This window comes from Brachypodium distachyon, chromosome 5, assembly GCF_000005505.3.
Source record: "Brachypodium distachyon strain Bd21 chromosome 5, Brachypodium_distachyon_v3.0, whole genome shotgun sequence".
Taxonomy (NCBI): Eukaryota; Viridiplantae; Streptophyta; class Magnoliopsida; order Poales; family Poaceae; genus Brachypodium; species Brachypodium distachyon.
Window position 1 is genome coordinate 12,290,247 of NC_016135.3, and position 18,194 is coordinate 12,308,440.

The 18,194-nt window shown below is 45.8% G+C and overlaps 3 protein-coding genes across 3 annotated transcripts; 2 read left to right on the plus strand and 1 right to left on the minus strand.

Annotated features, from left to right (window-relative positions):
* Window positions 1-248: 248 nt before the first annotated feature.
* LOC100842204 (acyl-CoA--sterol O-acyltransferase 1) lies at window positions 249-1,731 on the plus strand. Its single transcript, XM_003581134.4, has one exon. It carries the CDS (start codon window positions 579-581, stop codon window positions 1,626-1,628), a length of 1,050 nt encoding a protein of 349 aa, XP_003581182.1. The 5' UTR covers window positions 249-578; the 3' UTR covers window positions 1,629-1,731.
* A 5,290-nt stretch (window positions 1,732-7,021) lies between these two features.
* On the plus strand, window positions 7,022-8,350 carry LOC100842519. Its single transcript, XM_010241558.3, has 3 exons — window positions 7,022-7,367; window positions 7,488-7,874; window positions 7,966-8,350. Exons 1-3 carry the CDS (start codon window positions 7,362-7,364, stop codon window positions 8,017-8,019), a joined length of 447 nt encoding a protein of 148 aa, XP_010239860.1. The 5' UTR covers window positions 7,022-7,361; the 3' UTR covers window positions 8,020-8,350.
* Window positions 8,351-13,413: 5,063 nt separating this feature from the next.
* Window positions 13,414-15,080, minus strand: LOC100842822 (arogenate dehydratase/prephenate dehydratase 6, chloroplastic). Its single transcript, XM_003581136.4, has one exon. The coding sequence runs from the start codon at window positions 14,924-14,926 to the stop codon at window positions 13,712-13,714; it is 1,215 nt and encodes a 404-aa protein (XP_003581184.1). The 5' UTR covers window positions 14,927-15,080; the 3' UTR covers window positions 13,414-13,711.
* Window positions 15,081-18,194: the final 3,114 nt, after the last annotated feature.

The following is an 18,194-nucleotide window of genomic DNA, read 5'->3' on the forward strand; positions in this document are numbered from 1 at the left end:
CGCGTAGTTAGGATCGTAACGGCTTGTAGTTTGTTGTGTGCGTGCTGAGCGTCGTGGGATGGCACAACCTGTAGGCTCTCCCGCTTCAACGGTTTCCTTTCCTTGTAATTCGGCACGATGATGCTGGTATAAACAAGAAGAAAAACAGAAAACGCTGCAAGTTGTACGCGGCACCAAAAACCTTTGTGTTCGAGTCTACTTCGTGTGTGTGTTCTTGCATAGATAGCTGAGAGATTGAGAGCCAATTCTAGTGAGATCTGAGAGATTGCAACTACAAGGAGTTCCCCGAAAAAAAAAAGCTCTTACGAGGGAGTTCCTGGAACCGAGCCAAGTGGCATCCATGAAAACAACTAAGTACATTAACGTGGCGTCCCGACGTCCAGGACTCCAGGGCCTAGCAAATAAGCTCAGGACAGAACCAATAACTAATGACAGCGATCCGGACCACCATAGGCATGCTGACAGCTCAGATCACATGTCGTACAGGTGCTTAACATTCATTTATTGCCTGATCAGCTGTTTGCACTTTGCGCAGTGATCCATCTTCTAGTTCGATCCGCCGCCACCGAAAAGCGACCATGGAGTTCCTGCAGGACAGCATCCCCATGGTGTACCTGGCCGTCGCAGCCTTCGTGCTGTACGCGCGCGCGTCTTCGTCTCTCCTCCGCCCGGGGCTCCCACGCTTGGTCGCCCTGCTCCCCGTATTTCCGGTCCTCGCCTCCGCCCCCTTGGCCTTCTCTTCCTCCGCCATCCTCCGGGGCCTCGCCGGCTTCTTCCTAGCCTGGCTCTGCTCCTTCAAGGTCGCGCTCTTCACCGTCGGCCGCGGCCCGCTCGACCCGGCTCTCCCCCTGCTTCCGTTCCTCTTCACCGCCTTGCTCCCCGTCAAGCTCCGACCAGCATCCAACAACAAAGCCACAGCCAAGTCGTCCTTCTCCCTCGTTTCTTGCACGGTCAAGGTCGCCATCATAGCCGCCGTCGTCCGCCTCTACGAGTACAACGACCAGCTGCATCTCTACGCCCGCCTCGCGTTGTACGGCGTGCACACGTACTGCTTCCTGGACCTGCTCCTCCCCTGCATCGCGGCCGCGGGGGGCGCGCTGGGGATGGAGATGGAGCCGCAGTTCGACCGGCCGTACCTGGCGACGTCGCTGCGGGACTTCTGGGGCCGCCGGTGGAACCTCATGGTGTCCGCCATCCTCCGGCCGTCTGTGTACGAGCCCGTGCGCGCGCGAGCCGGGAACGCCGCGGCGGGGGTCCTGGCCACGTTCCTCGTGTCCGGGCTGATGCACGAGGCCATGGTGTACTACCTCAGCCTGCGCTGGCCGCCGAACGGCGAGATGGCTGTCTTCTTCGTTCTCCATGGCGTCTGCTGCGTCGCCGAGGAGTGGTTCGTGCGGCGGTGGAAGGCCAGGGGCTGTCCCTCGCCGCCGCGAGCTGTGGCGACGCTGCTGGTTTGGGCGTTCGTCGTGGGCACGTCGTTCTGGCTCTTCTTCCCGGCGTTGTGCAAGGACGGTGTCGAGGAGAAGCTGCTGCAGGGGTGGGCTGCCGTGGCGGCGTTCTTTCGGGACGCCGGCAGAAAGGTTGCCCTGCCCTGTACGATCAACGGAGTGATCAGTGATCAAAAGTGAGATGTTCGCGGTATAGAAAAATCAACTAGCTATCGATGCTTGACTTTTCGCTTCCTGAGACAATCTTGAATTCTTAGCTCCGGTAATCTGGTTAATACAAAAACATATGTGGCTCTCCTTAGGACAAATCGTGGGTGATTGTTTGAGCGTTACTGTGGAACGCTAGCCACCCGCCTAATAAATCTTCCAAGGTGGCCAACGGATCGCTTAACAGGCTCGGCATGGCCCGGGCCCGTTTGGTCTGTTAATAAGTGGGCTGTGCAGCACGGCCAGCCTGCTCGGGCGAATCCCGGGCCCAGGCACGCATATGAGCTGTGCGGGCTGGCGGGGGCCGTTTATCCACGTGGGCGAAAAAAAAGCCCGTGGCTCCAAAACTCCTCTAACCCTAGTATTTTTTTCTGGACATCTCGCTCCAGTCCCGATCCGCAAGCCCCGTGCGCCGTCGCCATCTCCTTCTAGCTCTTCGGACGTCGCCAAGCCCCGTGCTATCATTTTATGAATTTAGATATTTAATAATTTTTTAGGCAACAATTTTAATGCTATCATTTTTATTGGCGAAGAGAGGTGAGACTAAACAGATGGCAACAAGATTGAACGTGTGCCGCGATTAATTTCATAGAATATAAAGAGGAAGAGCAAGTGATATTTTATCACTTGGCTCATTAATCTCTAAGAAACCATATTTTCACCTACCCTGAAACAGAGGAAGTACATAAGTACCCAATGGCAGAGCTAGAAACCGAAAAAAAATAGTGCTAAGATGGGACTAATGGTGTTATACTCATGGTTTTCCATACTTATGAAGTAAATCATCAGTAGATCCTCTTCTGAACATCCTTGTAGCACCGGCCTGGCTCCGCCCCTGTCAGTACCCATTTTGAAAGGAGTTTTTTTCCTCAAAAATTGAAGCTTTTATTAATCTCAATGTTATATGGAGCGATACAATCACAGAGTATCACACCCCCGGCGTCTGCGCTGAAACGCACACAGCCAAAAAGTACGAACAAACTTATTACAATGAAATAAATATAACGACTCAAGCAGCATCAAAGCTGAGACTAGACTGCCACTCATGGTGGGTAAAAATGTCCCTGACAACTTGCTCCAGCTTGTTGCACGTCATCAAAGCCAGTTGACGGTCCGCCGGCTTGAGAAGTATAGACCAAGTACGGAGCCGGTGCGTGCAAAAATACAAAACCTGCATTGGAAAAGTTAAGTTTTTTCTATTAAAAACATTATCATTTCTGTATAGCCAAATGGTCCAACATAAACCTGCTGCACCGAACAAAAAAAACGTGCTCAATCTTTTGTTAACACCCTGTGACAAAAGAACCTGAAAGGAGTTGTTAACAGCACTAGTGCACTGAACATACTAATTCTCGTCCCACGCTGATCCGACGCTATTCCATCACGCTTTGATCAGTTGCCGCATCGAGGCCAGACGCAGGATCCAGTATCGGATGCAGGTCTGACAAGAAACATGGGATGCAAAGCAATCTGAGGCTGTGGCAACCTCTCAGGTAAATGTGAGGGGATTCCTAATGTCGCCAGCAACGGTGAGGTCCCCGTCGGTGGTTAACGGGTTAATGGTTAATCTCGTTTAGGCTGAAGATGCCTACCATTATTTGTCAACTTTGTAACCTTATATTTGATATACGTATGCTCCGATATACTAGCATCTTGTATGATGTACCGTAGATGTTCTCCAGCAATATTAATGGCGTACACACTTAGTGATATCGATATTTACACATTGCTCAGTGATTTTGTTTTCCTCCCATCTTCTTTCATGGAAAGATCATCCTAGCTACCTCTTCTTAGTTCCTATTTTTTTCTCCCTAATTTTTCTTAATAAATTTTAGGCAATTGTAAATTGATCTGCCACTGTGAAGGGGCAGCAAGCTCTAATGGCTGCTAATTGAAAGGCCTTCGGGACCATTTCAGGTCAATACAAAGCAAGTACAGTACTTTTTCTTTGATGTCATTCTACTTGTACAGCCGTAGCACCGTAAAAACGTTGCTTACAGTTCCATTGAGATCTTCATGGAAGCTAAGAGATAAACACATAATAACCTTGCTACTTGGTACTATAGTCAGTACTTTGTGCTAGTTTTGTGCATAATAAACTGTTATTTTATAGTACTTGTGAGGAATGAAGCTGATCTGTGGCACTGCCAACTGCTTGGAACCTGCTACCATGTGATTCTAATTACTTGCATCCCTGCCACCTGCTTTATGCATTTTGAAGTTGAAAACAGAAAGGTCATTTATTGTGCTTCCAAACATTCATGGTTTGTTGCATGTGGTCCATAAAACAAAACAGAGCTACATTAACCGTTCCATTGCAAGTACGTAGTACGCACGCACCTCTCTCTCCAGCCTATTGACATGTTAGCCTTTCACCAACTCGTATCGATCCGTGCCCACTTTCCCTGCCATCTTCTTTTTGCTCGCGAGAGCAAGGCGTCGCACGCCAAAGGCTCACTGCAGGCATGCACACCGGCCATTACGAGCACGTATGCTCCGAACCCATCCCCATCGTCTTGCCACACTACAGCTACAGGACAAGGCGGCAACAATTCACCCGCCCCCACTGAGGTAAAACATTTACTGCTGCTAACCAATTACTGGGGGTGGGGAGCTCTACTACTTCTTAGCCTCTCCACGCCCAAGAAGGCGCTCATGCACTGCACAGTGCACTTCTGCCGCGCGCTGCTGCAAAGGGCGAAGTAAATGTGGTGAGTAGCAGTAGACCGCGCGCTGCTATGCAATGCAATGCATGGAACTGCATGCCACGCAGCAGAACGGCAGGCTGCACTGCAGGCCATAAATTTCCATCCATGATACATTAACATTTTCCACTATATAGGACGTCTTAAGTTGACGCGCACGATCTCTGGTCCTCCATGACCGGCCGGGCCAGAGGCGCCCATACGTACTTACGCATGCACGCGCGCACACGCACTGTGCCGAACCCCGGAACATGCGTGCCATTTGCCCTTGTGCACGCTGCCGAGCGGCGGTGGACGGCCCGGCCGGGCCACCTAGCTACTTCTGGTTCGCCGGGACTGTAGAACCTTGAATGAGTATGGGCATTCAAGCCTCGCACTGATTTTTGCCTCAAACGCCCATTGAGACTACGAGAGGAGGACTGTCTCCTCCCCGGTTTGTTCAGAACAAAAATAGAGCTTATTTAATTTCTCCTCCTTTTTTTGGAGAGGTGGATTTGTGTTTGCTGTTCGTTCGAGATATCTTCAAACGGATCAGCAGTTGCTATACTGATTCTTAAAGATGATTTCAGAAACAGATATGAGGAGTATGGATCAGTTCAGAGCTCTGATGATGCTCAAAAGGTTGAGAGAGCCAGCTGAGAGGCATTGGCACTGATGTTATGAATGATGATACATTGGAGTAGATCTTATCCAAAAAATACATTGGAGTAGAGAATCAATCCGAAGATGCAGAGGTGCAGGATAACGCTTCAAGCTGCAGAATGTCTGTTCAAACCAAAGACCGGACCGGCCAAGTTCTGATGCCCTTTGACCCGAATCGATGTAGTGGGGTCGCGACCACGTTCTTGTCTGGGAGCGAGGATGCATCTCTCGAACTCAGCTCGGATGGATGGAAAGAGAGGGCCCAGCTCTCCTGTCGAAGCCTCTCTGTCAGCTTTTGCTCAAAATGGAGCCGCGGAGTTTTCAGCTCGGTGGAAATCTAACAATGAACATAACCTTAGAAAACAATACTATAGAATTGAGACAGTGAATTTCTTCATTCTCTTGTGGTCTGTCGTCTCTGACAAATCATAGACTTTGGACAACATCACGATGTAGGGCTCTTCCCAATGCCCTACGAATATGTGCGTGCTAGTCTGTACAGGACTACTATAATGTTTACTAGCTTCTTGTGATACCAAGTCAACACACCCTTCTGCATACTTTATTGACTTCTAGTATCACGATGTTGAGCAGCGAGTGTTTTGCTTCCTTGGGAGTATTTTCTTACTCTATCAACGATGCTATGCGTACGGTACTACAACGTTTTTGTCCGACACTGCCAACCACACCATTCATGCATTGGACCAAAGTGCAGGCATTAACAATCGTACTGGCATCGGACACGAAACCGTTGTATGTTTACAGTACTGTAGTCCCGTATTCTTATTGCGCCCATTGGAATGTAACATTTAGGGGGGGAAATGCAGCTCCTAAATATCAATTGGAGTGGCACCATATAATTTCATACTCAATACATGACAGGATCATAGTTTATAAATTTTGGAGAAAACCAAAATGAGCTCCAGCATAATGAAAAATATTCACTCGAAAGTTTCAATACATGTACCTCATGCAATCCCTTATACAACTCATTTTTTTATATATATTTGTTCTCTTGTATACTCTTTCCGATTCTAAATTCTTGTCGTTATTTTAGTATTGATCCCCACTCGCAGACAACAATGCCCACACACGTTTACTTTTAAACCAATTTGGTTGGTCAAACATTATAAATGAGAGGTCGTCTTGGTTGAAATGCACAAATTTATATGAGATGTATTAAAGAACGGAGAGAGTATTATTTTCTCTCTCTAATCAATTATTAATACCTAATTAAATTTTTAAAAAATCTTAGAATTATTCTATGAATTTGTGACTATTTTTCTAGAATTAATAGCACCATACCGTATGTAGGTCTATCGCTTGAAAAATTCCAATCCGAGCCATTAGATCTCAAATAAACTGCTTAGATAAAAAGTGAAACATCTAATCAACAAGAACCCTCACGAGGTGAGATTTTCTAGGAGGTTTCCTAGAATCATTAAGTGATTAAAAGTTCCATCTTTTGTCTCATCTCTTTATTTAAGATCTAAAGTGATACCAACTGAACATGCCATCCTATTGGTTTTTTTTTCAAGAATGCCACCCATGCCATCCTATTGTTGACACGTCTAACTTTGGTCCTGCCAGAACTTTTAGACACACGATGTGTGGATTATCGCCACAGTAAAAAGTTGCTACACCCAAGACACCCAACAAGTACCACCGTAGGATCAACTTTTTGCTAAAGACTTGCCACGCTTGTTCATCGTTTGTTTGTCTTGCTAGAGAAGCCACCTTGTAAAAGCAGACTTCCATGGTAGAGTAGCCAGTAGAAGCGCTGCGTATATCAGTATTTTAAAATACCAGGTAATCAGCCTGTAATCATGCCGAAATAACACGGGCACGACAAGAGGGCTGCAAGTCAGCTGCAACCCCGGTACGACGTACAGAGCAAGAAACGACGCCCCATGTGTAGGAGTAAAAGCTTGCGCGTCAAACAAGGACCACACACACGCAGCGGCAGCCCCTCTCTGCGTCCTCTGTCTCCCCGCAGGCTACCGAGGCTAGCTTGCTGCTGCAGGCTACAGCAAGCTACTGCTGCGGCTCTGAAAAGGTCCCTTCCATGCTGCCCCGGCCTCTTCTCTCTCTCTCTCTCTCGCCGGCCCCAAGGCTCGATCGGCTTCTTCAACGCTACATCGGTCAGGCCGTTCTCATTAGTGTAGTTAGTGTTGGTTTGCTCCTCCGGCCCCCATTCTCGCTATAAATACACGCACATCCAGCCATTGGAGGTTCCATTCCATTCTGTTTAGCTACCCCAGCAGCTAGTACCCCTCGCCCAACTGACCCCAGCTTTCTTCCTCTTCTTCTTCTCTACTCAGCTCATTCTGTCTGCCCCCCCTTGCGCCGTGCACACCAAATGGAGGTAAGTGATATCGATCGTGTGAAGAAGCAGGCGTCCATACAAAGTTATAGAATCGAATCGGAGTGCTTTGTGATAACTAATAATGCATACATTCGTTTTGGTTTTGTTTCTTGATTCCAGAAGGGGAGGAGGCGGCATGTGCCGGCGTTCGGAGAGTGGAACTACTACTACCACTACAACGAGCCGGAGGTGCCCGCGGTGCCGGCCGCGTGCTACGCTCCGGAGCCGGAGCCGGAGCCAGAGGCCTGCAGCGATGTCTGGTTCAGGTACTCGCCGCCCCCGCGCAAACCGACGCCCAAGAAGATGAGGAGGCCGCGGCCGGATGGCGATGCAGCAGCTCCAGTGAAGGGCGGGAGACGTGCCAGGCCGGCCTTCGACTCCGGCAGCGGCGTGGTTCGTTCGACGACGACGGCCAAGGCCGCCTCCAACTCCAGGGTGGTGCGGCCTGTCGACGAGGACTTGTACCAGGTTCCACCGCCGGAGTTCGCCTCCCACCGCCCAAGACGGGTACGTCCGCCACAAAGTTTGGTTTATCAGTTTTTTACTACTGTATATATTCTTGGAACTGAATGTTTTTGCTTTGAATGCCTTTATGCAGAAAGTGAGGAGCCTGTGGATGGGATGCCTGGGCCTCAACTCCTGCGTCGCCTGATCTGATTTGAAGCTCTGTGGATGGGTTGGATCATTGGATGCTTCGTCGTTCTTCGGTAGCAGTAATATTTGTGTTACCTATCTGTTTCCCCCCTCTGTTGGATAGTTCTCTGTCTGTTCCGATTTTTGTGCTATGTCTTCGCTTGTGGCAAGATAATCAGGAGGCAACATCACTAGCCAGTTAGTAGTATTGTGGTAGTAACATTTCTGAGAGTTTCTACTCTTTTCTTGTAATGTGGGTAAGACTGTAAGATATGGATGCAATATGTTGTGCTAGTATGCTAGTAGCATTTTTTGTTACTGTTGAAAAATTGTTCGTCGTTCACGGGGAATGTTGCCGTCCGACTTTCACGCATGTCGTTGTCAAACAAGTCTTTTCAGAGGACTGGCCACACTTGAATGCTATGTGACGCGCCTTAATTCACTCTTCTGAAGTTCTGAACCCTTCATTGACACTAAGGATGATTTTGCGCTGCGGCTTGGAAATTGGCGAAGAGCCTACGGCATGGCTACTGGCTACCAATCAACCGGGAGACTTTCGGTATAGAGGCTGTATATGGTATATGGCCCTTTTCCAAACAGAGAAGTGCATTTTGTTTTGCATAGACAAAACTCATCTAGAAGCAATAGCATTTCATCCCGGAGTCCTCGACTGAAGCTAGACATGTTCAGCGCCTTAACATAATCATGATACAAAGTTGCGCAGAAGTCACCATGCTGTAACAGATATCATTTTTTTTCATAATTGATTCATGCTACGAGGTTACGTCCCTACTTGCTGGTGGTAGTCCTGCAAAATACGCGGCGGCTGGACACACCTTGGCTTGGTGAGTGACAGGATGGCGCAAAGCTTTGCTAGGATTTTAGATAAAGGAGATAAAAAGGCTCAGGAGAAAGAGGACGATGATGGAAAGCTGGTGCACTTTTATTTTATCTGAAAATATTTTGGTCGTTTTGCTCCAAGACTAATTTCATTGACCACGCTTCAAAATCCATTTGAACTCCGAATGATATCAGAACACTTTCTGAATGGTCTCGAATTTTTCATACAACCGGGAGTTCACAATGTCAACCTCTGGTCAACTATATCGACTTAATGTAAAATATATATCTTTATAAGTTTGGGGTATAAAATTCTCCCTCCTTGTAATATTTCTAATATGTTTGGAAATGGATAAAATCACTTATCCGGGTGGCACCGTGGCAGCATGTGTTGTTTGTTGGTCTATGTAAAATTGTGCCTCACATATCCCTACTATAGTGAATGTCGACTGAAGATGTGGGTTTTACAGATACTGAGTACTGAGTACAACCATTTGAAGATGGTCACCTATGAGTTGTTCAGCTAGTATGTGCAGCGTGGTAGTTACATGGTATGTAATGCGTTGTATTCTATTACCTCTTTTGGAACAACTTTCAAAATTCAAATAAAAAAGTTGCTTGCAAGTATCAGTTGATGCACAGATCAGGGTGTCACAGAAAAATTGACAACTCTTTTCCAAGAAAAATTGGAATTAACCGAAACCTTCTGATTGCAACAACGAATAATCTGTACTGTATACTGAGGTTACTCGACTGAATACCGTAAAGCAGTGAAAATAACCGTTGCCTTGTGACTCCTCACTCGTGTATGCTCTGAATGGCTCTATTCTGGATTGTTGTATTTTGTCATACAGAACAAGCTGCACAAGCAAGAAGTCAAACACTGAACTGATTGAAGTGGACAATGTTTAAGATTATCGACTACTGGACATAATCGAGCACTGAGAGTAACTAAAACAGCATAGACAGTAATAGCAAACTTATAAAAAATGTTGGACTGCATACCACTGTTTTTCTGAAATCTATAGAAGCTTGACCAACTCTCTTACGTGAAACTGTTGGCATGTAACAGGACAGCTTACGGGATAACACTCACATCTTTCATTTCGTCATCATAGGCTAGCTTGAGAATATCAAATTAGTTGGTTAATGTTCTGTAACCAGATACAATATAATCGAACACCAGTTATGTACCCGGAATTGACAATCTTTCGCTCTGGGCAAAGAGAACTGATTCCTGCAGTCTATCAGAACTTTCTGATAACTCTGCACTCCTGATTTCCCACTTGCATGGGACCACCACCAGATGGTCCATTCAACGAAATCTTGGAGTAACAATTTGATGGCCCTCTAATAATGTGAGGGACAGTATACCCCGGAAGCAATTAGATCACCCTGGACTGTACCAAGTATGTCTAGTTTGTAGTTCCTCCGTTTCTAAATATAAGATGTTATAGCTTTGTCCTAAATCAAACTTTTTAAAATTTAATCACGTCTATTATATATTAAAAGCAATATGAGGGAAACCGAAGGAAACCTCCACGTTGATCCACATCATCAGAATTATTTTGGTGTTTAGATTTAATAGTTGTAGAAACTCAACCGTTAGATCTACGTGACACGTAAAATTTAGTTTAGATCCTGTAATTAGAACCTGAAACAACCTAACGGTGTCACGTTCCTTTTCCTAAAGTCAAAACGCAGGGTGCATCTGGCCGACTGGATTGCCCGCAGCGCTGGCCCACGCAGGCCCTGAGTTTGGCCGCAACATGCCCTAATTAAGGCTTGGTGCCTTGGTATTCTCTAACATAATACGGAGTACCTGTACTCCTGTACGGATGGGGACAATGGATGGCTGGATGCATTATGCACTGAGGTTATTTAACGTGCCCTTGATCGGCGGAGTTAAAGCACACGTACTGCTTAATTTCCATGCATAGTCCTTAAGATGCTTTAGATAATTGTATTAAGAATCCTTAAGATGCTTTAGATAATTGTATTAAGAATTGAGATTAAGAATTAACAAACAATAGTCTGTTGTATAGATTTGAAACTATTTGTACGAGCCTGCATAGCCACCATGTAGAATAACTATCTATATTCATGTATATAGATGGCATATTCTTTTTATTCTGAGAAACACAGTACAAACGAAGACGCTCACAACACGCGCTTACATTCATCTTTTGTACGCAGCGTATTCTAAGCAATAAGATATGGAACTTCGTGTGTTGCCTCATCCTTTTCGTCAATATGATTGTATTCTAAAACATCTCTCTAATTTCTTTTACCGCGGTAACATATATATCTGACTTATTTTCCTTAGTAGTGCTTTGTTAGAACACTACTAATTTTTGTTTAGGACTGACTAACTTCTTTGACAACCTTTTGCCGATTTTGATCTTTCTTCTGGTAAAATAGTTTCATGAGCAACCAGTGTCTATTTTCCTTCTCGGAGTATGTTCGACATTTATACACTACTAATTTTTGTTTAGGACTGACTGACTTCTTTGACAACCTTTTGCTAATTTTGATCTTTCTTTTGGTCAAATAGTTTCATGAGCAACCATAGTGTCTATTTTCCTTCTCGGAGTATGTTCGACATTAATTTGTAAGCAATCAATTTTACACGCAATTATTCTGGACGATAAATGATATATGAAATACGCACTTAATCCTATCATGATCGCTCTGACCCTTTTTGCTCGCTTCTTGCTTTAGCTGATACGCAATATTCTTCATTCTACAATATTCTATCTATTATATAATATAAGCAATATGAGAGGTACCGAGAGGAGACACTACGATGATCCACATTGTCCGAATTATTTAGACCATTGGATCTTATATTTCACAATCAAGATCTAACGAGGAGGATATATTTGATCGACTATCAAAAACACCAAAGTGGTTAAGGCCCACATAGGATCAATATGTTGGGTTAGTGGCAAAACCGATATTTATTCTTACGCTATGAATGTACCTCCATCTGGCGATCAATATATTATAACCTTTCAACTTTATTTTCCGTTGTTTTTTTCATGAGTCACGAGAATATGAAGTACTAAACTCAATTCCGCTTGTAATAATCAATATTCTATATATCTGCAATAATGGGTTATATATAAAAATGACGAGCTCGCCGTGTAAACTTTAGTCCAATTATTGGCACAATATATAATCACGTAAAAATTTAATCTCACATTGCAATTTAGTTCTCATGAAATCCTACATACTAATATAACTTAGCATACACGCGACCTATCAGCGCAAGCAACCGATTGGCCAATTTCACATGTGAAGTCTAATTCACGCATGATCTGAAATTTAATTCCAGGTATATAAATATAACTAATATCACCTTGAATGATCAATTAGTTTGATGCAGACATTGATCGACATGTTGGCTCGCGTTCTAAACTTCAATTGTGAGTTGCATTCTAAAACAACATACGTATAAGAGGTTGTCTCGTGTTCAAAACATGATATATTTATATACATCTTGGTGTAGTGAGATTGGTTATCGGGATTGATTAATTTCATTTGAGAGTATTAAGCTAATATCATGTCAAGCAAAACATATGAGCTCTTGAGGTGGGGAGTTTGGTAGGAGTGCCACAGGTTAATTTTCCGAAGGTTGGTGCTTCCGGCCCTTGAAGTTATCTTTTTGGTTTGGGAAGATTTTCAGGGTCGTGCTAGGGCGTGCTCCACTGACCTGGGAGATTAGGGCCTTCGGTTCGTTGTTTTTTTTTCTTTGCTCGCCCACTATCGGACGCCTTCCTTGAGAAAAAAACATGACAACTCTTATAAACGCCAAACATACTACCGTGACCTAAAATTTAAGTTTCAAACGTAGACCGTTTCTATCTATATGACACATACATATCATTGATTTGATGTTTTTTGAAATAACATAGCAATGCATATCTATGTCAGACAAAGAAATAAAAACATACAAAGATGTTTCCCGCGCAATTGCGCGGGACACCTTGCTAGTTTATATAAAAAAAAATCTTTCATGATATATATCTTCATAGTACACTTATTCAATATCGTGTATATAGTACATTTTCTATAAATTTGGTCAAATTTTTAAAAGTTTAACTTAGGACAAAGCTAGAACGTCTTATATTTAGCAACGTAATTTGTAGTTTCAAAGCAACTTCTCTTTTTATATATAGCACATGCACACATTGGCCAAAGTATAGCACCCTGCAAATTTATAACTTCAAATTTCTTCCGTGTAGATAATACATAACTGTTGTACCTGTTTAGAACGAATAATCAGTCGAAAGTGTAAATGAAGCTAAATCTTTCCGTACTAGCTAAATTAATGGCGTGCATTGATACACTAGTTTCTTCTTATAGATTAACTTGTTTAAATGTATTTTGTGTCATCGTAATCCTTACATTGTGCAAAGTAAAAGGTTGTCTCACATCAACTCAATCAACTAATCCAAAATTCGTGATACATATGTGCGCTGCAAAGAATTAGATGGCAGTTGCACAATTTTATGATAACTTACGAGGAAGGGGGTTACCATAGCCGTTTGTTTCGACACGAGGAAGGGGATTAGTTCACTTAATCTCATATGCATGTTTAATATGGACTAAATGGCACAATTGCCTGAATCATTTGAAGAGACAATTACCTGAATCATGGCAAGAGAAAGAAGAATACTTAATTACACCAGACATTGAGGGAGGAGTCGGACAACAGGACCATAAATTAACCAGCGTCCCTACTCGACTGATTCTCCTCGGCAGCTCGACTCTAATCAAGAAGAGGAAGGCACGAAAAAAGAAGAAAGGAAGGCACAGACGAGGAATCGGATGATGTCGTGATGACAGGAGGAGGATCCCTCGCGCAGTCAATTATGAGTGATTGGAGTCATGTCCATGGGGTAGCTCCCGAGCACCCGCAAGAATGAGGTGAACTCCTGGACCTCGGCGAGCGCGTTCTGCACGCGCGGGTCGGCGAGGGAGGCCTGGAAATCGACGTAAAACATGTACTCGAACTGCTTCGCGGACGTGCCGTGGTTGGCGTCCTCGACAGGGCGAATGGGCCGGTGCGGCCGACTCTCGATCTTGGTGAGGCTGATGTCACGGAAGGCAAAGGCGGATAGCACCTTGAAGAGCACGGAGGTGCCTTCCTTGCCGTGCGCGAACACGATGCTGGTCTTGAAGGGGCGGTCCGTGCGCGGCACGATGGGCTCCCTGGCCAGCATCACGAACCGCGTCATGTTGCCGCAGTCGTCCTGGATGCCGTCCGCCAGCACCTCCATGCCGTAGAGCTCGGCGGCGCGGGACGACGCGATGGCGGCCGTGTCGCGGAGCCCGTGGGCCGCCACGTGCTCGGCGGCGCCGGCCGTGTCGTCGAAGGCCTCGCGGACCACGCTGAGGCCCATGCGGGTGATGGTGTGCTCGCACTGCGCCAGCGCCTGCGGGTGGCTGATGACGCGGGTGATGTCCTCCTTGCGCACGCCCGGGAGTGCCAGCAGGCAGTGGTGCACGGGGAGCTGCACCTCGCCCACGATGTGGAGCCGGTGCCGGAGCATGAGGTCGTAGTTGCGGTGGATGCTGCCGCCCAGCGAGTTCTCCACGGGGAGCACGGCGCGGTCCGTGATCCAGTTCTCCACTGCCTGGAACGCCACCTCGAATTGATCGCAGGGGACGGCGTCGCACCCCGGGTACGCCTTCCCGGCCGCCTTCTCGCTGTACGCGCCGGGCACGCCCTGGTACGCCACGCGCAGCTCCGACCCGTGCACCGGTGCCGGGCACAGGTCAGCGATCCGCAGCGGCTGCGGCAGGTTACTGGCGCTGCCATTAATGCCTCTCGTGGGGACTAAGTCAAGCACCGCCCCTCTCGGAGCCGCCGCCGGCGCGACGTAGCCGTTGGTGGAGTGGGGGACTTGTGCCGCGACCTTGCTGGAGAGCACCGCACAGCTTGTCAGCCACTCTGTCCGGCTGTTGACGACAGCGCCCTGAAGTGAGCCCCTTACCACGCAACGGGCCCGACACGGAGCGTGGCCCGGCATCCTAGGAGTCGGCCCGATGGGCGCCATGATCAAACTCGCTGCAGCCATGAGTGACCTCACCAATTTGATCGTGATCCACCACTGTTTCTTGTCTCTGTAACGGTAACGAAACCACTAAAACTGGTGTCTAGCGAAGCTTCAGAGCGATAAGCTGAGCAGGGAATAGGATGTGGAAGGGGATAATATAGGCTGCCAATGATTTTGGTTCGAGTCTGGAGGTCCTCCTTAATTTATTTGACTGATTTAGGCAAGTCAAGCCCCTCTGTGGAATGGATGTGCCGGCCCTGCTACCAGCTTCCAGGAAATAGGACAAAACCTTTATAATTCAGACATAATAAGTTAATAACCCACGTTTTTCTCGAAGAACAAGCCGTAATCCCACGTGTGTGGATGAGTTTCCTCTAAGTAACATATAGTTCGGTCTATAATGCTGCCAGTCAACCTGATTACATATGAGCTATTTTTAAAACTTAGCGGACACTGAATTTCTATGCTTTTGGTAATCAATGGTAATCAATGATCGCACGCCGTGGATTCCGAATGTGTTCAGCCGGCGGCCCTTAATCCACTCATAATGCATAGTATTTTAGCGTGCTATTTTAGGTGAAGTAGTTTATAAGTGAGAACTTTCAAAATGCACAGTACTACTTTAGCGTGCTATTTTAGGTGGAGTAGTCTTTTATAGTTGTTGTATCTAAATTTTTTGCATTAATTAATTTTGTAGTCATCTTTGCACGTGATTATAGTAATAAATGCTTTGTCTATGTCCACGTGCCAGAGCTATATCTCCGGTAATTAGCATGCCATGTCATGTAATGTGAGTAAAATGTTTATTACTTCCCTCCGTTTAACAAAAGATGTTTCAAGTTTGTTAAAATTTGAATGTATCTAGACATGACTTAGTGTATAGATGCATTCAAATTTAGACAAAGTTGAGACATCCTTTGTTGGACGGAGGAATACTCCAATCATAGGCAAACACGGTTACAACAAAATTATTACTCCAATCACGTAACATGACATGCATGGCATGCTAACTAGGCATTTTTCCTTCCTCCTATGAAGAGTCGTTGCAATTTCATGATGGATGGCGAGTAAGTGTAACTAGATCGTTAGTACGAAACAAACCATGTACAAGAGGCGTATTCTTGTGATGCATATATATTTTATCACTCGATTGACATTGCCGGCGCTAGCATAGCACGAAGGTCGATGAGGAGTCGAGTGAGCCCCATATGGCCACCGCATGCACGGGGTTCGCAGATGGCTTTCAAGTACGTGCCCGCTCCTCCTCCTGTTCAAGGCACTAGGTCCGCATGACAGAAGCGTCATCATCATCACACCGTTGAATAGGTGGTCCACGCTCGTATGCGGTAGAAGCGGGTTGGTGCTGTTGCATATGTATACCCTGCTAATAAGAAACCGCGGGATCTCGTCGACGACAAGGAGATTGACCCGTGGCCGTGTCATATCGCACCAGCACAAAGTTGCTAATGAGCTGCACCGCGGGTCCGCAATCAACACACGAAGAGAAGGAAGTATGAATGTAGGAGCACGACCTAGTCTCATGGTTTGGGATTTGTGAACTGATACCTCCTTTCTAAATATTAAATGTTCTAGATTCGTTCTAAGTCAAATTTATTTCGTTCTAATTCAAAATTCTTAAAGTTTGATCAAAATTTTAAAGAATATGCTCTCTCCGTCCGGAAATAAGTAACGTGGATTTGTATAAAGTCACTTATTTTGGGACGAAGTGAGTACTAATAATGGCAATATCACATAAGTATGCTATGGTGAAATATGTCATAATAAATTTAACAATACTTATTGCGAGTTATAAATATTGATAGTTTCCTATAGAAAGAAAATTAACTTAGGAAAAGATAGAGCATCTTATATCTATAACGGAGCAAGTAGCTTACAAACTAATAAGTTATTTTTGTTAGTACTACAAACCGTAAAGCTTACAAAGCCGTAGCTTTTGCGTTAAGAAAAACAAAAAACAAAGCCGTAGCTTTAACCTCTTCAAAGTTCAAACAAAACGCCATTTGGCGCTAAGGGAGGAACCAATCACTACTTGGTCTGGACTTAGGCCCTATTTGTTTGGACTTCTGCTTCAGCTTTTGATGCTTTTAGCAATCTCAAAAGCACTTCTTCTATTTACACATGAAGCTGAGAAACACATCCGAACGTGTTTTTGGTGCTTCTCGGCTTCATGTGTAAACAGAAGTGCTTCTCGGATTCATGTGTAAACAGAAGAAGTGATTTTGAGATTACTAGAAGTATCAAAAACTGAAACAGAAGTCCAAACAAACGGAGCCGGAGCAGACCATGCGCCTCCGTCTCGATCTGGATTCTTGTCGCGCCCTAAAGTTGTGCAGTCGTACCACTTTGCCAATGGTGATTATGCTGATTAATCTTAGGTTCACTGCGCAACTTGCTAATTGTGATTAACGGTTAGGTTCGATGCATCATGCACGTGTGTTTTGTCAAGGCAGAGGCTATTATCGGACCATTGTTTTGGCAGATGGATGGTGAAAACAGCTCCAGCCTCCAGAGAAAGCGTGGACGAACGAGACGAGGTCGTTGGACGACGACAAAATTGTGTGGAGGCCGCATTAATTAACACCGCACCTAACACAAATCAGGAGCTTGAGTGCTGCGGTAGTTGTACGTACGTACGTACGTTACGTGGGCGAGGCCGGTCGGGTAGGGCGTTCCACAGGACGAGCGCCCGCCACGTTCCGCTGCGGGTGCACTGGAAACTGGCAAGGCGTCGTGGTGCGCCGCTGTGCGCTGGGGGTGAGCAGAGCTGCAGTGGCTCCCGCCTCCTAGGCTCCTATGACCGACTAGCTGGGCCGGGCAGTCTCGTGCAACGCACTGAGCTCGATCTCGCGCAGCGACCTGACCTGACTGACCTCGGTGGCTCGCTCGGCCGCCTCCTACGTGCATATACGTACGTTTCCTGCGTTCTGGATGTGAATGTGGATTGTGGCGACCGCTCTGTTCGGTCGGGTCTTTGGTCGCGTCTAGGTGATCGTGCGTGTTCCCATTAGTGTGCCGGCCTGACTCGAACAGCAGGGAAACCAAGTCCATTGTGTGCCTGGATGCTTTTCTGTGTTTGCTATGTCCAAATTGTCCGGACTTACTCCTCCGTCCCATAATATGAGCCACCCTAAATTCTTAATTTGATTAATTAAATATGTATGTTTCTTAACAAAAAATATATCATTAGATACATTATCGAAAGAACTTTCTAATGATATAATTATTTAATTATTTAATTTATATTTATTTAGCTAAATCGACAATCTAA

Bases quoted from the DNA above. Each gene is read 5' to 3' on its own strand.
- LOC100842204 (XM_003581134.4), top strand. From the start codon at position 579: ATGGAGTTCCTGCAGGACAGCATCCCCATGGTGTACCTGGCCGTCGCA.
- LOC100842519 (XM_010241558.3), top strand. The intron at 7,875-7,965 runs GTACGTCCGCCA...GCCTTTATGCAG, and splicing joins CCTCCCACCGCCCAAGACGG to AAAGTGAGGAGCCTGTGGAT.
- LOC100842822 (XM_003581136.4), bottom strand. From the start codon at position 14,926: ATGGCTGCAGCGAGTTTGATCATGGCGCCCATCGGGCCGACTCCTAGG.